General features: G+C 36.7%; 1 protein-coding gene across 1 annotated transcript in view; it reads left to right on the top strand.

Moving 5' to 3' along the window:
* GADL1 (glutamate decarboxylase like 1) overlaps window positions 1-10,678 on the top strand; it is a 168,959-nt gene extending 158,281 nt beyond the window's left edge. The window contains exon 15 of the mRNA XM_008951617.3: window positions 8,535-10,678. Coding sequence (XP_008949865.1) covers window positions 8,535-8,708 — 174 coding nt within the window. The 3' untranslated portion in view covers window positions 8,709-10,678. The remainder of the gene's footprint in view (window positions 1-8,534) is intronic.
* Window positions 10,679-15,844: the final 5,166 nt, after the last annotated feature.

The raw sequence follows: 15,844 nt of genomic DNA, 5'->3' as shown, positions 1-15,844 counted from the left end.
CATAGGTCCAAGAAAAAGTAACTTTTTTTACTTTTAAAATGTTTTTGTATTCTAACAACTTATGCAACAGATAGAAATTTCTAGAATATAATAAAAACTCATCCCTGCCCACAATAAATTTTAGTGGAAAACTTCCCTCCAAAAAATCTGCCAAGATTATCAATGACTGTGTTACTTTGTAAAGGAAAAATGTAAGTTGACTTTATCAACGTTTGAAAAAATCCTGGAACTTAAATGGAAGATTAATGGCATACATGAGTTGCAATATTTAATTTCTGAAACTTCAAACTTGCAGCCTCTCTCATAAATATTTAAATCCAGTTTAGACACTTCGGGGAGAAAATAAATTATTTCATGTTTTTCATAGCACTTGCAAATGTTCATGTCTCAAGAGATAATAATGAAATAATGTAATAAAAGTCCAAACGGGAGTGTAAATTGATTAAATACAAATTTATTTTAAGAAATAAATAATATTAGTTCCTATTAGTGAGTGCCTAGCATGCCAAGCACTATGCTTATTGTGTTCTCATTATTTCACTTAGTCCACATAAGGACCCTGCAAAGGATTATCGGCTCTGAATGGAAGAGAAATATGATTCCCAGAGGAGTTAAATATTGGCCCAAAGTCACAGAAAATCTCAGGAATTAGGTCGCAAGTCAGTCTAAGCTAGTCTGTTGGTCTGTTAATGGTCGGTCTAATCCATAAATTTTATCATCTGAACTGGGACACTTATGGCCATGAAAAGGGGTGTTATTGATAATTACAGGAAAACATGTATAAAATGGGTGTCTCCTGAGCAAACTAGATATTTGATCACGCTAGTGTGAACACAGCTTGTTTATTTAATCATAGGGCAAAATAAACATTGAGAGCATAGACTTCAATAGGGCCACATTAAAATATTTGCTAGTTTTAAAAATGGATCCAAAATGTAAAAGGAAAACTGAAAAACAAACATAATGAAAGATTATGTTAATTTAGTCAATCACAATTCAACTGAAATCTTCTATAATTACATATGAATTATATTTAATAAGTATGTTGGGTACATTTAAATATGTTCAATCTGATGTGTGGTAGAGCCCCCCAAAATCCTTGAGCCATGCAGTTCCCATTATTCCACTCAGCCCACCAGGAAGAAAAGCTTCAAGTTCCACCATGTTCAAAATGCCTTCTTCCTTTGCACCCAAGAGTGCAAAGGCCCAGCTTCGAACAGAATTTATTGTCTGTTGGTGTTTATATACCCACCACCATGACACAGTGTTCATCACTCACCAAAATTCCCTAGGACTGACCCTTTGTAGTCAACCCTTCCCCTCAGCCCAAGTCCTGGCAACCACTCATCTCTTCTCTAGCCATTTGATTTTGCCATTTCCAGAATGCCACATAAATGGAAACATATAGAAGGTAGCCTTTGAGTCTGGCTTCTTTCTGTTAGCATAATCTATTGGAGATTCTTCTATGTTGTGTTGGTAGTTTATTCCCTTTAATTGGTGAGTAGTATTCCATTGTATAGGTATACCACAGTTTTGTTTATCCATTCTGTACTTGAAGTACATTTGTGTTGCTTTGAATAAAGTTGCTGTAAACATTCACATTTCTTTTTTCATGAAGACTATACAGCCAAAACACCAATGTAAAGAAGAAGAAGAAAATAGAGTGAATGATTTCATTTGATTTGGCATTTTTAAGAAAAATGTTCTAAATTTTTCATTAACAAACAATTGCCGTAGAAGGTTAAATTGTATAGTGTGACCCCTTCTACACAATGCAATGGGAGATTTAGTTTTCTTTACTGCATGGATCAAGTAGCTTTCAAAAAGGGCAGCACCCTTGCTATTTTTCTATTCCAGAAGGAAAATGTGTAACTTGATGAAACAACAGAGAAATCAGATCATTTTACCTAAGACTAAATCAGGAAAAAAAACAACAACAAAGTAAAGAGATTTAGATGGTACCTGAACACAAACTAAGAAGGCTATTATTTTCCCCTCTTTACATTGTCAGGTGCTCTAAGAAACATGAAGGTGCTAAAGTACTTGTCTGGCAAGTACTGGTTTCTTCCTTAATGGGGAGCAAAATTGACTATATGATGAAGGATAATCAAAATTTCTGCAGTTTATGGCTATGGACAAAAGCAAGCTGTGTTGGGAGGGCAAATGTCTGGTATGTAGGATGTCTCATTTGGGACAAGAGACAAAGTACTCAGACAGATTTGGAAATACAAAGAAAATCTTCTATATTGTGGGTTAGCAATTTTTTTTATTTGGTGAGACTATCCGTTTAATACATTTTAAAGATGTAAAGCTAACCATTACCACAAAAATTTTTTTATATAAGACTAAAACAACCACTTTCTTTTTTGCACTATCATATGTTTGGACCATAAGGAAATGCTTTCTGTCAACAGCTGTTCATTTAGTAACAACCTGCCTGGCTAACATGGAGGTTACACACTAGAGGATATATATTTAGCTGAATCCAAAGCCCATTTCAGCTCTACATGTTGTGAGCTGCACGTGTAAAGGAAAATCCAGTTCATATTTACAGGCAGAATAATTCAGTTCATATTTATGGTCAGATATGTAGTTCAGAGATAAGAATGTTCATTAGGTTTTAAGAAGTATTTGTATGAGACATATTGTTGAGCTCTTTCATCATCAGAAACAGATGAAATCCACTTTCCACTGAAGAATATACTTAAACAAAAATTGAAACTAAAAGGCAAACAGAGATGTAAATCGATGTGAGACTTTGTGATCTAACATGGTTCTGAAGACCTTAAATTCACTGGCAACCATAATGCTTTAGTTATGGAGATAAATACCAGAAAAATTAATAAAGCAAATAAAAGAATTTCATGCTTTCTCACATGTCTAACTTTTCACATCTGCAGAAGCTGGCATTCAAGACTCTCTAGGTTGGCTTTTCTCAGATGGTTAATCAGCCTTCAGCCTTTGAGGACTGTGGCTACTTTCTCCTGAGTACAGTGAGACAGGAAAAACTCTGCCTTCTAGATAGCCACTGCATTGGAGCACCCCCTCAGAAGGGGGAGGCACGGGGAAAGCCCATCAAAGTCTGAATTGTCTTGACATGTTAATACTTCTCTTGAACTGAAATCCTTCCACTTAAGCTCTCCCCTTGATGCTGTTCATGCCCTGAATTCTGGCCCCTGCCTTGATCCATGGTGTATCTCCACCTGGCTTCAGAAAATCTAAGATGACCCCAAACTACAAAAAAAGAAAGAAAGAAGAGAAAGCAAGCAAGCAATCAAGAGAGGGAGAGAGGGAAGGAGGGAGGGAGGGAGGGAGGAAGGAAGGAAGGAAGGAAGGAAGGAGGGAAGGAGAAAAGGAAAGGAAAAGAAAAGACAAGAAAAGAAAAGAGATGACTTTACAGGGGAGGGAGGTATATAAGTCTCAGTGATAGTTTTGGGTGCCAGATACAAAGTATGAACATTTCATGCCAATTTTTTCCATGAACTAGATTTCAATATCCCACTCAGCAGAACTCTCCTCAAGTTGACATAGAAAGTGGGACACATTGGGAACCCAGATTACGTGGGAGGAAAGTATAAAGCAAATTAGTTTTTGTGATTGTTCCAGAAAAACTATACTGGAAGAAAGCCACAGCAGCAATCCCAACCCATCTGTGTTACCAGTCTGCAATAAGAAATTTATGGAAATCCACAGTTTCCGTTTAGAAATTTTTATAGCAACCTTAACAGATTAGCTTTACTATTGAACTTAAAAATAAACAAAATTGGGCTTGTATTTTTATTTCATTTTGCTAGTAATTGATTTTTATTGTATTTTACTAAAGTATTAGTTTATAATGCATTGAAAAAAATAAAACTGATCCTTCCCCACAGATAGTTTGAAAAACACTTTGTATTTTATTACATTTTTTTTTTTTAAGACAGAGTCTCACTCCATCACCCAGGTTGGAATGCAGTGGAGTGATCTTGGCTCACCACAACCCCTGTGTCCCGTGCCACAGCCTCCCTAGTAGTTGGGATTACAAAGAAGCAGCACCTCACCCAGCTAATTTTTGTATTTTTAGTAGAGGCAGGTTTCACCATTTTGCTCAGGCTGGTCTCAAACTCCTGGCCTCAAGTGATCTGCCCGCCTTAGCGTCCCAAAGTACTGAGATTACAGGCGTGAGCAACCATGCCCGACCCTGAAAAACACTTTGTATTTTGAAAAACTGTTCTTGTGAACACTGAGTATATAACAAATTCTTAAAAAGAAATGTCATTTTATGGAAATTATCATTTTATTTTAATCAAAGGCAATAATGATGCCTGGTCAGAAGATTTTTATCAAATTGCCCTGCTTGGTCAGAAAGAAAGTCATTTTATTTTATTTTTCCTTGGGTTTAAGCAACTTTTAATTATCAAATCCTATTTGGTGCTACAGCGATGTGCAACGAGACTCTATTTAAATGACTAAATCACTGATGGAACATAACTCAAGGGTGGGGAGAGACAAATTCCACAGAAATGTGTAGATTAAGTCACTGTGTATCCAAATAGAAATGTCAGAATCTTCCTCTACTTAAGATGCAGGGACCAGTGCACTGAGGCACAAGAAAAGAATTTGATTTACAATTTGAAGGAAAAACAGCAGAAAAATAATTGAGAGCTGGAAAGCAATCTCACTCCTGCCAAATTGCTTTCCTCTATGCGTGCCCCATTTAGGGGTGGTATCTGGATACCTACATTTAGTTCATGCATATTTTCCTTCCCCTGTGACCATGCCATCCTCTCAGATTAGGACTGTTTCTCTGCTGTGATCAGCAAAAAGGAATATCCAAATTACCTAGCGTTGGATTATGCCTGGAGCTTCATAAATAAAAAATGGTTGATTTTAAGTGCAAAGGTGAAAGCTGACTGTTAGTGAGAATGTGCTTGGTCCCTAAATTGCCAAAACATGAATTCCTTTCAAATAAGCTTTAATTTGAATTTATGGGAATCAGACAAGTGAAAGGACATTGCAAATTGTAAAGAACTGGTAAAATACTTGTTAAAAACAACAACTACTACTACAAGCAGAATAGTTTGTGATAGAGATTTGATGAATATCAGCTTTGATGTTGTTTATTACTTTCTTTCCCGTGAAGTATTCATAGACAAGGGAGACCTTCCTTTTTTACCTAGTAGTAACTGCCTGTAGGAATTAATCTTATAGTTCATAGACTCATAAATAAAAGTGTGTTGTACTGTCAAACCCTTGCTTAGCTAGTTCTCTGAGTCATATATTTAGTTATATCTTTATAATCTCAGAAAGTCAGTAACAAAATTTGTCCTAGAAGTTTGGTTTTTATTCCCTGTGTTTTGCCCATGGAAGTACATTCATGCGCAAGAGCAAGAATTTAAACATCCAAAGTATCTTTATATTAAAACATCCGAGGTGCCCTCTTCCTTTACCTTTCTTGTTCACGTTAGAAAGTATTTCTGGCTTCCTCACAAGAAATACGAACGTGACAGATTCATTTTGATAATTGCCTCATGTGAGCCTCAGATATATTATGTGCTGGAATCAAAATTCTAATGCTCTCCAAAGATAAGGCATAAAATACCATTTTGGGAGAAAAAATGGAAGTATTGAAAAGTAAACAGGAATAGACTATGCAAATTAGGCCTGAGCCAAGAGCATGCCTGTTTTACATTTAAAATTGGCTACAAGCCAGAGCCAGTTATACCCTGGGTACCTGGAGGACAAAGGAGAGGAACGTGAAGAGAATTTTGATTTCAAAAACAAGAACCACAGAACCGCAAGCTGTAAGCTCTAAAACTGATAGCCTGTGGCCCTTTAGCTAGACATTTGGTCCATGTAAACCAGGTCTTCCTAATCTTGATTCAGCATTGGCACTACTGTTGTCTTTTTCTCACAGTTTGCGTTCAGAAAGCCACTTGTTCTTTGAATTAAAAACAAGTGTACTTTTATGATGAAACTAAGTCAAAGCGTGGTTCTCCATTGCCCTGTGGCCAGAGAGATTTTAAAAGCAGTGCAATATGGTGGGTCAGAGGTTTAAATTATATGTGAGTGTGTATATTAACATGTGCATATGCACAGGCACACACACACACACATGCTTATGCATGCAGACCCATTTATATCCACATATGCACGAGAAGCCCTCCTACCTAAGGTGAGGAGGATTAGTCAGGTAAAGCAAATAATCCTAGAAAATAATGTGATACATACATAATGTGAGCATTTTCCCATTTAATATTTGTATCTTTATATTTAAATTTTTAATGTTATATTTGTACATCAGTGTACATTTATGTTACCATCTTTTGATGGAAAGGTTTTTTCCACCTAGTGAAGATTTCCAAATGCTTTTTATAAACAAGTGAAACTTTTCTTAAGTAGAGGTCTGATGATGAGAGGGCCCTCCACTGTTCTTGCATAAACTACATTCTTCAGGAATCATCTGTCTTATGCAGCTCGTGTTTCTTCAGGTGAAGTAAGTATTCAGACACCTGTGTAGCGATCTCAGTGCAGAATCAGTCTGGATTCTCGAAAGCTTTTACAGTTCTCTTGCCTAGTGTGATCACAATGATGTTTAGCCATCCCCCTTTATCTCTTCTTTCCAAAGGACTCAACTTAGTTTTTACAAAAATCACTTTTTTTGGCACTCATCTATCTTTGTTTTACATATTTTTTTACTAGATTTTATAATTACTACTTGCATACATGGATTTGGAAGAAAACTCAACCAATGCATACAAATTCATGGGTTTGAAGCAGATATGTATAAGCATAGTAGAGAGTTACTTCCTAGCTTCTGGCTTCCAGCATCATCTGGACATTTGCCACTCTTTTCAAGTGAATGGAGGCTGTTGTTTAGTTACATTTTTCTAATCTCTAGAAAGCTCAGAATAAAATGTGTCACATATATTTAGAAGTTTGTAGAACCTGATGGCCCATGCTTTTTTCACTAACTTGACCTCTAACATCACCTTTTCTACATTTTTTCTTTTACACGCATATATTTTCTTTTCATATCTTGTGATAATATAAGAAACTTCCAATTTTTTGCTAGAATGGCAATGTGATTTTGCTGAATAGGTGTTTGTTTTGTTATTACAAGCACTGTGTAGTCCATGTTTTGCAAGACTTATATTCTAAAATTAGTACATGTGGAAAAAAAAGTGTTGAGTTAAAATTAACCTTGAACATCCTTTGGGAAGGCTCTGTGGTTAAGTTCAACACATAATATCTTCAGAGGTCTAGAACACCCAATTTTTCATCAGCTTTGGAACAGATCAAGATTGTGTTGAGTGTCAGATAAAGTCATTTGACTTGCTGACAAAATGTGGGTATGTTCAAAAACTGGACTGGTGTGGGATTATCACATTACGAGAGAGGGAGACTCGTGGGAACCAAGATTCATGCCCCTCACCTAAGGAGTTTAAAAGCACACTCTGCCTGGTGTTCTTTCTATATGTACTCCTCCCTTCTGGAGGAGTAAGTCTCATCTTCCTGAGAAGGCAAGGATAGAAACTCATTATATTCCCTTTCCACATATTCACATAGGACACACTCAAAAAGTTTTCAGAGTTAAAATAAAATTCAAATGGAAAAACTTTGCTTGTATTTCCAAGACAGTAAAAATGCATTCTTAATATTTTAACTCAGTGTATCAAAAATGAACTTCACTATTTTAAAAGTTTACAACCTAGCTCTTTGGTGGCCATACTACTGATTAGAAAATGGACTCATTTTCCCATGTGGTTCTTAAATTGGACTAGTTTCTTCAAACATTAAACTTTTAGAAAAATCTGTGTATCTGGATTATCAGGGCCTGTACTTCTCATGTCAGCTATAGATCTTTAAAATATGTGCTTCCTAATTTTATTACCATGTTTACATCTCTTAATAAGAGACAGGGTGTTTATATTTCATATATGAGAATAATATCTAACTTTCTTTTTTTCTAGGATGAAAAATACATGTTCTATTAATAAATTAATAAACTTAGGCTTCAAAATAGAACTGTACATAATATCAATATTTGTTTTTTCTTGGTAGACAACTGGAAGGGTTTCCTTCTTTTCCATCTATGACTAATTTTCTTTATTCAAGATACCTGAACTGGGGTGTTTTTTAGTTAAGACAAATTTGAGAATGAGACTGTAATCCCTGTGGACACCTGATTTGTTTTTAATGAGGCAGCACTGAATAATGATTTACACTTAAGAGTATGGGCTTAGGGAGAAAATGCCTGGGACCTTGAGATATTGATTTACTCTCCATGTACCTGTTTTCTCGACCATAAATGGGCACATTAGTAGCATCTTCCTCACGGTTATTGTGAAGATTAATTAATATGTCTAAAGCACTTGAATCAGTACTCATGAGTCCTCCATAAATTATTATTATTATTAGTGTCAACCTTGTGTGAATGAGAATGGGATCCAAACCAGTGGATGCCCAGTAAATGTCCAATGGCTGGTGAAAATGCTATTGAAATGCCTTGATGTTCTGGTCTTTCACCCCTCTCCCCTTTTCTCCCCACACAGGTGGCCCCAGCCATTAAGGAGAGGATGATGAAGAAGGGAAGCTTGATGCTGGGCTACCAGCCGCACCGGGGAAAGGTCAACTTCTTCCGCCAGGTGGTGATCAGCCCTCAAGTGAGCCGGGAGGACATAGACTTCCTCCTGGATGAGATAGACTTACTGGGTAAAGACATGTAGCTGTGGCTTTGGTCCCCCAGAGGCATAGATCCTGTCCTGGGAGGGTTTAGATCCAGAACCTCTTGGAGATACACAGTAGATTGCAGCCCTTCTGATGAGAAATAGGAAATACTCCCAGTCCAGGCCCCAGCAAAACCAAAATGCTAAGCAATGAATATTAAGGACTCTCTAGCTGCCTGGGCATTACTGTTGCTAAAAGAAGAAAGTTTAAAAAAAAAAAAAGATTTTCTCAAGGAATGCCCCTGGAACACCGCTCTGAAGAGAGTTTAGTAAGTACCATGTAGGTTCTGGATTCTAAGCTTACATTGCTCTTTAAAGAACTTATAAACTAACAGTTTAAAGCAGTGGTTCTCAAAGTGTGGTCCCTGGACTATCAGCATCAAAGCATCACCTGGGAACTTGCTAAAAATGCAGATTCTCAGGCTTTCTCCAGACCAACTGGATCAGAAGCTCTGGGGGTGAGGCCCAGTATTCTGTGTTTTAACAAGTCCTTCAGGGAATTCTGATGCACAGTAAAATCCGAGAAACACTGGTTTAAGAAAAACCTTGTAATGATCGAATACTCACTCTGATGTTTTGCCAGCAAAGGGATATCTAATATTTCAGAAGCCTCTGAGCCAGTCTTTGAAAAAATACAACTATGGCATCTGTAGCACAAATATTTAAGGACATCAGAAGCATGTCAAAGCTATTTTTAAAGAGAGAAACTGTATAAGATGTTTACTTCATAGAGATTTATGTTTTATGCAGGCTGAATGTTTATCTCAAAAGTTAAAATTATCCACTCTCAAAAGTTAAAATTATATATATATACATATATATATATATAATTCAAAGCACAATAATTGAAAGCACAATAATTGACAGAAAAATACAGGTTCTATTAATAAATTAATAAACTGTTGGTCTTCAAAATAGAAATGCACATAATATCCATATTAGTTTTTTCTTGGTAGACAACTGGAAGGTTTTCTTTTTTTTCATCTATAACTAATTTTCTTTATTCAAGATACCTGAACTGGGGTGCTTTTTAAGAAAAATTTGGGAACAAATTTGGGAAATATATATGTTTCTGTGATATACATATATATGTATATATATATACACACATATATGTTTCTGTGTTCCTCTTTTAGCTTGAGGGGCTTGTTTCTTATCTTGCTCTGTGCCTCATAGGGAATAAACACAATGAAGTCCAGGGTTGTACAACATTCCCTTTCCTAAGCTTTGAAATGTCAGTATAGATTATTAAGTGGTTTATATTACAGAATCTGGGAATCAGCAGCCTTTCAGTGGAAATACTTCCTCCATTTCTCCTGAGAGTGGGTGATTTTAATTCTATCTCTGACCCTGGTCCTAGATTTCTAGGGGAGTTTTATTTAACTAAGAAATTGACAGAATTCATAGGTGTGGGTGTAGAGTTCAACAAGATAAGATTATGAATATAATTAAAGCTCTGCATTAAAAGGTGAATGATTGAAGAGTGTTAAAGCATTAGACTTAGCACATTCAATAACCTTTTCGTACTTCATTGTTAACCAATGTCATTTAAATTTTGAGTACTATTTGCTTTTATTGCTTATTTTTATTTTAGTGTGCACAGTTTCTCGGTATCTCTATTGGTCAAAGAATATTAAATCTGTCTCTGAATTACTTCAAATTCTCAGGTGAAACCTATTGGTGTGTGTGTGTGTGTGTTTATTTTGCATTTCTTGTTGCCTTTCTGTTTTAATGTCTACATAAAATATTTCTAAAATTGATGTTTGTAACAATTTGGGTTTCATGAAACAAAAAGGAACATGACTATACTTAGTGTTGTTGACTTTTCTTTTCCTGTCATCTCCTCTTTACTGGATTGTACCAATACATTTTAGAAGTGAACTGGACTTGGTTGGCATTTTAGCTTAATGACTGAAAAAGTAGGTTGAAAGCTCTCTGTATTTTAGTTAACACCTTGAATAAAATGGAAAAAGCAGTTATAGCAAAGAGTGGACTCTCTTGTTTAGTCTTTCTCAATTACTGGGTAAGCCATGGGTATCTCAGCCACAGTTCAACTCCTGCTGTGCCTTTTTACGAGAGAGGGCAGCTCCTTGATCAATGTAAAAAAAAACTGCTGCCAGAAATTTTGAAAATTTCATTAATTTTTCTTGAAATATTCCGACATACCACACTCAATCAGGTATTTGACTAAGTGGTCAAAAATAATTTTTTGATAAAAGTATGATTATAATGCATTTATTCTTTCATTAAAACATTTATAGTGTGCCTGCTATGTTCTAGGCAATTATCTAGGTACTAGAAATATTCAGGGAATAAAATAGGCGAAGTCCTTTCTCTTCTAACATTTTCATCCTAATGGAGACAGACGACACATAAATATATAACATGTCAGGTGGCAATAAATATTCTGAAGAAAAACAGAGTAAAGGGATAGAGCATGGAAGGGAGAGTGTGGTGGGCCATGCTATGGTAGAAAAGTTGGTTAGTCATGGCCTCTGTTGGCTGATATTTGAGTGGAGACTTCCAGGAAGTGAGGGAGAGAGGCACAAGGGTAGCTGGTGAGAAGATCTTCTAGATAGAGGGTATGATAAGTCAGACGCCTGAGGAGTTGGATTCATGGTATATGTCCAAGGATCAACATGGAGGTGAGTCTGGCTGAAGCCGAGTGAATGACAGAGTGAGTGGTGAATGACGAAGTAAAAAAGTGTCTGCGAGTCAGCTACACTGGGTTCTGTAGGTGAAGACTTAGAGTTAGATGGATATACACTGGAAAATTTGGACAGGGTATTGATGTAATTCAATTTATATTTGAATCAAGATCACACTGATTACTACTTAGAGAATTGGGTGTGCGTGGGGCAAGAGTAGACTCAGAGAACTAAAATAGGAAGCAATTGAAAGAGTTCAAGCAAGAAATTATGGTAGTTTATATTACCATTTTAGTGGAGGTATGGTGAAAAGGGGTCAGATTCTGGAAGCATTTAAAGGTGTAGTTGATAGGGTTGGCTACTGGTGTGGAGTGTTGAAAGAGAAATGAGGAAATGTGGCTAGTTTCGTATGCTTTTGGCCTGGGCAACCATTATAAAGGAGTTGCCATTTACTGAGTTGAAGATTGCAGGAACAGTGGTTTTGCCTGGTTTCAGCCATGTAAAAACTGAGCTGTCTAAAAGCCAGCCAACCACAGATGGTATATAAGTAATAATTATGAGTCTCAACTTCAGGGGAGAAATTGGGGTCGAAGATGTAAATTTAAGATCTATCAACCTAGGGATACTATTTCAAATTATGGGATCAAATGATATCATGTAGAGCATGCTTGTTGATAAAAAGGAGAGACAGGCCAAAGATTGAGCCTAAGAATACCAGCTTGAGTTGAGGGGAAACCAGCAAAAGGAGTCTGGAAAGAAGCAGCCAGTGAGGCAGAAGGAAAGCCAAGAGAGGGTGGTTGCCTACAGACCAATTAGAGAAACATTTTTCAGAAAGGAGGAAAGGACCAACTCTGTCAAAAGCTATGGATCAGTCAAGTAAGAACTGAAATTTACTAGTTGGCAATGTAAAGCCATTTACTTGTTGAAATTGTATTTGCTAAAAGTAAACATTAAGAATATAATTTTCAATATTTATTTTAGTAGGCATCAGACTTTATTAAATCAAAAGGCTTTTAAATTCTTCTGGCTTTTGGTTTTTAATAGTTTTTCTTCATTGGAAAAAGGTCTACTAATAATAAAGAGATTTAAGCTTAAGAAATTATTACATTGCTAATCAGATCAGATAAGAAAGGGTTTAGCAGCATATTACAGAATACTCAAATAATTGTGATTTAATTAAAGAGGCTTATGTTTCTTTATTCAAAAGAAGTTCCAAGATAGACAATCCAGAGATGGTCTTACATTTGGTTACCTCATAGGCAGTCATGAGACAAGGATTTGAGAGCAAGTATCCTATTCATTTGGTGATGCCAGGAAACACTGTTTTGGGAGTGGTACAGTGAGACAGGAAAGGGAAGAGAATCAGTAGTGATTATTAGTGAGCAAATTAGTGCTCTGAGCAACTGAGGCTTAATCCTACCCATGACATTGGCGAAAGGGTATAGAATATACCTTGGAGATGTCCCATCTGAGGGCTGGGGAAGAACAGGTGTTAATCCATTGGTTGATAAATTGGTTGAAACTGATCCCAGGGTCATTAGCTCCCTGACAGTCCCCCACCATGCTCCCATGGCCCTAGTAATCCTTTGGACAGAGAGTACAGATGCTTGAAGGTAAAGTCTTCAGCAGGACTGGTGAGTGCCTAGGAGATTTGGAAGGAGCACTGACCACTTTGGAAACAGGGGATGGTACCTTTACCATGTTATCGGGGACCCAGGATCCTTATATATTTTTATTCTGCCATCCTTAGAGATGAATTAAGTCACCATGTTTTACCCATGGTTGCAACTCTGTAGTTCCAGCCATTTTTTTTTACACATTCAGGCACGAGAAATAAAAAAGAACTTATTTTTCAATGCCCACTCCATTTGCCATATTTCTCTTCAGGAGAGATGAGAAAATGTAGGTTTTTGTTTGTTTTTTGCTTTGTTTTAGCTAGACACATTTATGACCACAACCATATAAGTAGTTCCACTAGTAGTGAAGAAAACTATGAGAATGGACACTGGCAAGCAACTCATCGTTTTTGCCACCATGACACAAGCATGGAGTGACACCAGTTCTTAAAGCAATGTTTTGTTTCCCAGACAGCACAGAAATTAACCTAGATTGATAAAGCTTGATTCCAATTAAACTGTTTGGAATTCAATTTGTCTCATTCTAGCTGATCAGAGCCAGCTTGCCTGGTTTATGCTTATCTAATCCAACTGGAAATGGATTGATACAACTTGAAATGTCTTAATCCCCTTGACTCAATTAGAGCCAATTTTGAACTGGAAAAAAATTTGACTCAATTTAAGCTCTTCAGGACCAGTTTGATTCCTTTTAATTTAAACTGGTCTGAAGTAGCCTAACATAATTTGAACTGGCCTGATTGCAGTTTGAAGTAATTTTATGTCTCTCTGTTTTGATCACATTCTATTTGAGCTAGTTTGACCTTGGGCAAATTTATTTCAACTAAGTAGAACTTGTATGATTCGTTCAAATTTGTATAGGATTTATTTTACACAATGTAACTCAAGAAAATATGGATTAAATTGCTCAATCCAACTGGATTCAGAAAGAAGTTCCCTTTTCATGAATCTCTTGGCTTTAGGAACCACAGTTCAGTAGCAATAGTGCAATAGAGGGACTCTTGACTAGCTTTTAAGGGAAAACTCATCTAGTGATACAAAAACAACCCCAGGTTAAATGTAAGTCACAAGGGGAGAAAAATGAGAGCTCTCAGTCTTCATTCTGTTTTCCACTTCTTCTCAACAGGCATGAGATTAGTCAAATGAAGCACTGGATACTTAGACCCTTATAGTTCCATGGGGTTGGCAGTGAGTTTGGGTGTGGGCATGAAGTACATTAGAAAATAGTATAAGTTTTCTGTTTCCTTAACTCTCTAATTTTGCAGGCATGGCATTTCTTATGGCCAAAATTCTATAAGCTTGAGAATCCTCTAATGCCGGAATCCAAGGATGATTATAGCAACAACTAACATTTATTGAGTCCATACTACACACAAAGTACTATGCCAGCCACACTACATGGACTTATTTACTTCTCATAATACCCTATGAGGTGGTAGTTATTATTATCCTCAACTTATAATTGAGGAACCTGAGGCTCAGTTTAAGAAAATCTCTTAAGATTATCGATTTAGTAAGTTATAGATTCAAGAGTCAAATCTAAGTCCACTTCACCCCAGAGCCCAGGCTCTTAGCTTCTTGTTAGTATAGCTACATGGAAAGAAAAGGCCATTAAGAACCAAGTTGCTCTTAGGAGGCAATAATTACATCATACCACCCTGCCATCTTTCTCAAGCCTGAATACAAGAATTTTCCTTTCTGCTTTTTGCCACTAAATTTGGAGGATAGCAGTATAAAGGCCCTTTGAGTTGATATACTACGAAATTTAAACGGGAACCACAGTGGAGATGAAATAATTATTTTCTGAGTATTTGGCCATTGCTTTGTTTCTCAGACCTTTTCTGATCTCCATGACCACGTGTCCAAATGCTTACTTGACAGTGCCACTTGAGTATCTCAAAGACACCTCAAACTCAGCATGTCCAAAACTGACTCATGATTTCCTACCCCCAACCTCACATTCCTCTCCAAACCTGTTCCTTTTCTATGTTTTCCATCTCAATAAATGGCACCATTTTCTATCTAGTTCGGCAAACCAAAAATTCATAAATTAATGCTTAACACCTCTAACTCCCCCTGTCCTCCACTGTTAGCAGGCCTTGTTGAATCTACCTTCAAAACACATCCCTAATCCATCCATTTATCCTATCTCAATTGTCATGTTCAAATTCCAAGCTTCTGTCACATTTCTCCTGGAATATAGCAATAGCCTCCTTACTGCCACATGTATACATTGATTCTGTGCTTTGTCCAATCTGCTCACCAAACTGCAACCAAATTAAAATGCTGGTCCTATCTTCCACTTTTCTTAAAAATCCTCAATCGCTTTTTGTTTGCTCCCAGGATTGACAACTACCAACTCTGCCAAAGACTACCAGAAAACCTGTTAGTGAAAAAAACCTAAGTCTATTTATCCTATGGCCTTGAATGAGTTTTAGTGGTGTCCCAGAAAGGGGGAAAAGGAGGCTATTTATAGGCTTTGGTCTTGAACACGAGTAGCTTAGAAGACAAACTGACTGGAATACAATTTATCATGTAATTGTTTAGGACTGGTGAGCACAGCAAAGTGAAAGTCTTGATGTGAGTCTTGACAAATAAACTGCTGTTTGATAAGCAAGCTGTTTCTGCACGTGAGCATTCTTTTGTCCTTATGGGAGAGATGAGTCAAGTGTTTGTTTGGATAAATCGGTTAGCAGGAATTTCCTAAAGTAAACAATAAAGTTATTCATTGATTTACAGCCTTAACTTTCTGAGCAAGAATCTCCAGTTAAGAATAAACAGTTAAATCTTGTTGGTGTAAGTGATCCTCATTCTCATTCCTGATAGTTAAGCTATATGGAAGGAAGTGATTTGA

This window comes from Pan paniscus, chromosome 2, assembly GCF_029289425.2.
Source record: "Pan paniscus chromosome 2, NHGRI_mPanPan1-v2.0_pri, whole genome shotgun sequence".
NCBI classification, from domain to species: Eukaryota; Metazoa; Chordata; class Mammalia; order Primates; family Hominidae; genus Pan; species Pan paniscus.
This window is presented reverse-complemented; position numbering and strand designations above follow the sequence as displayed.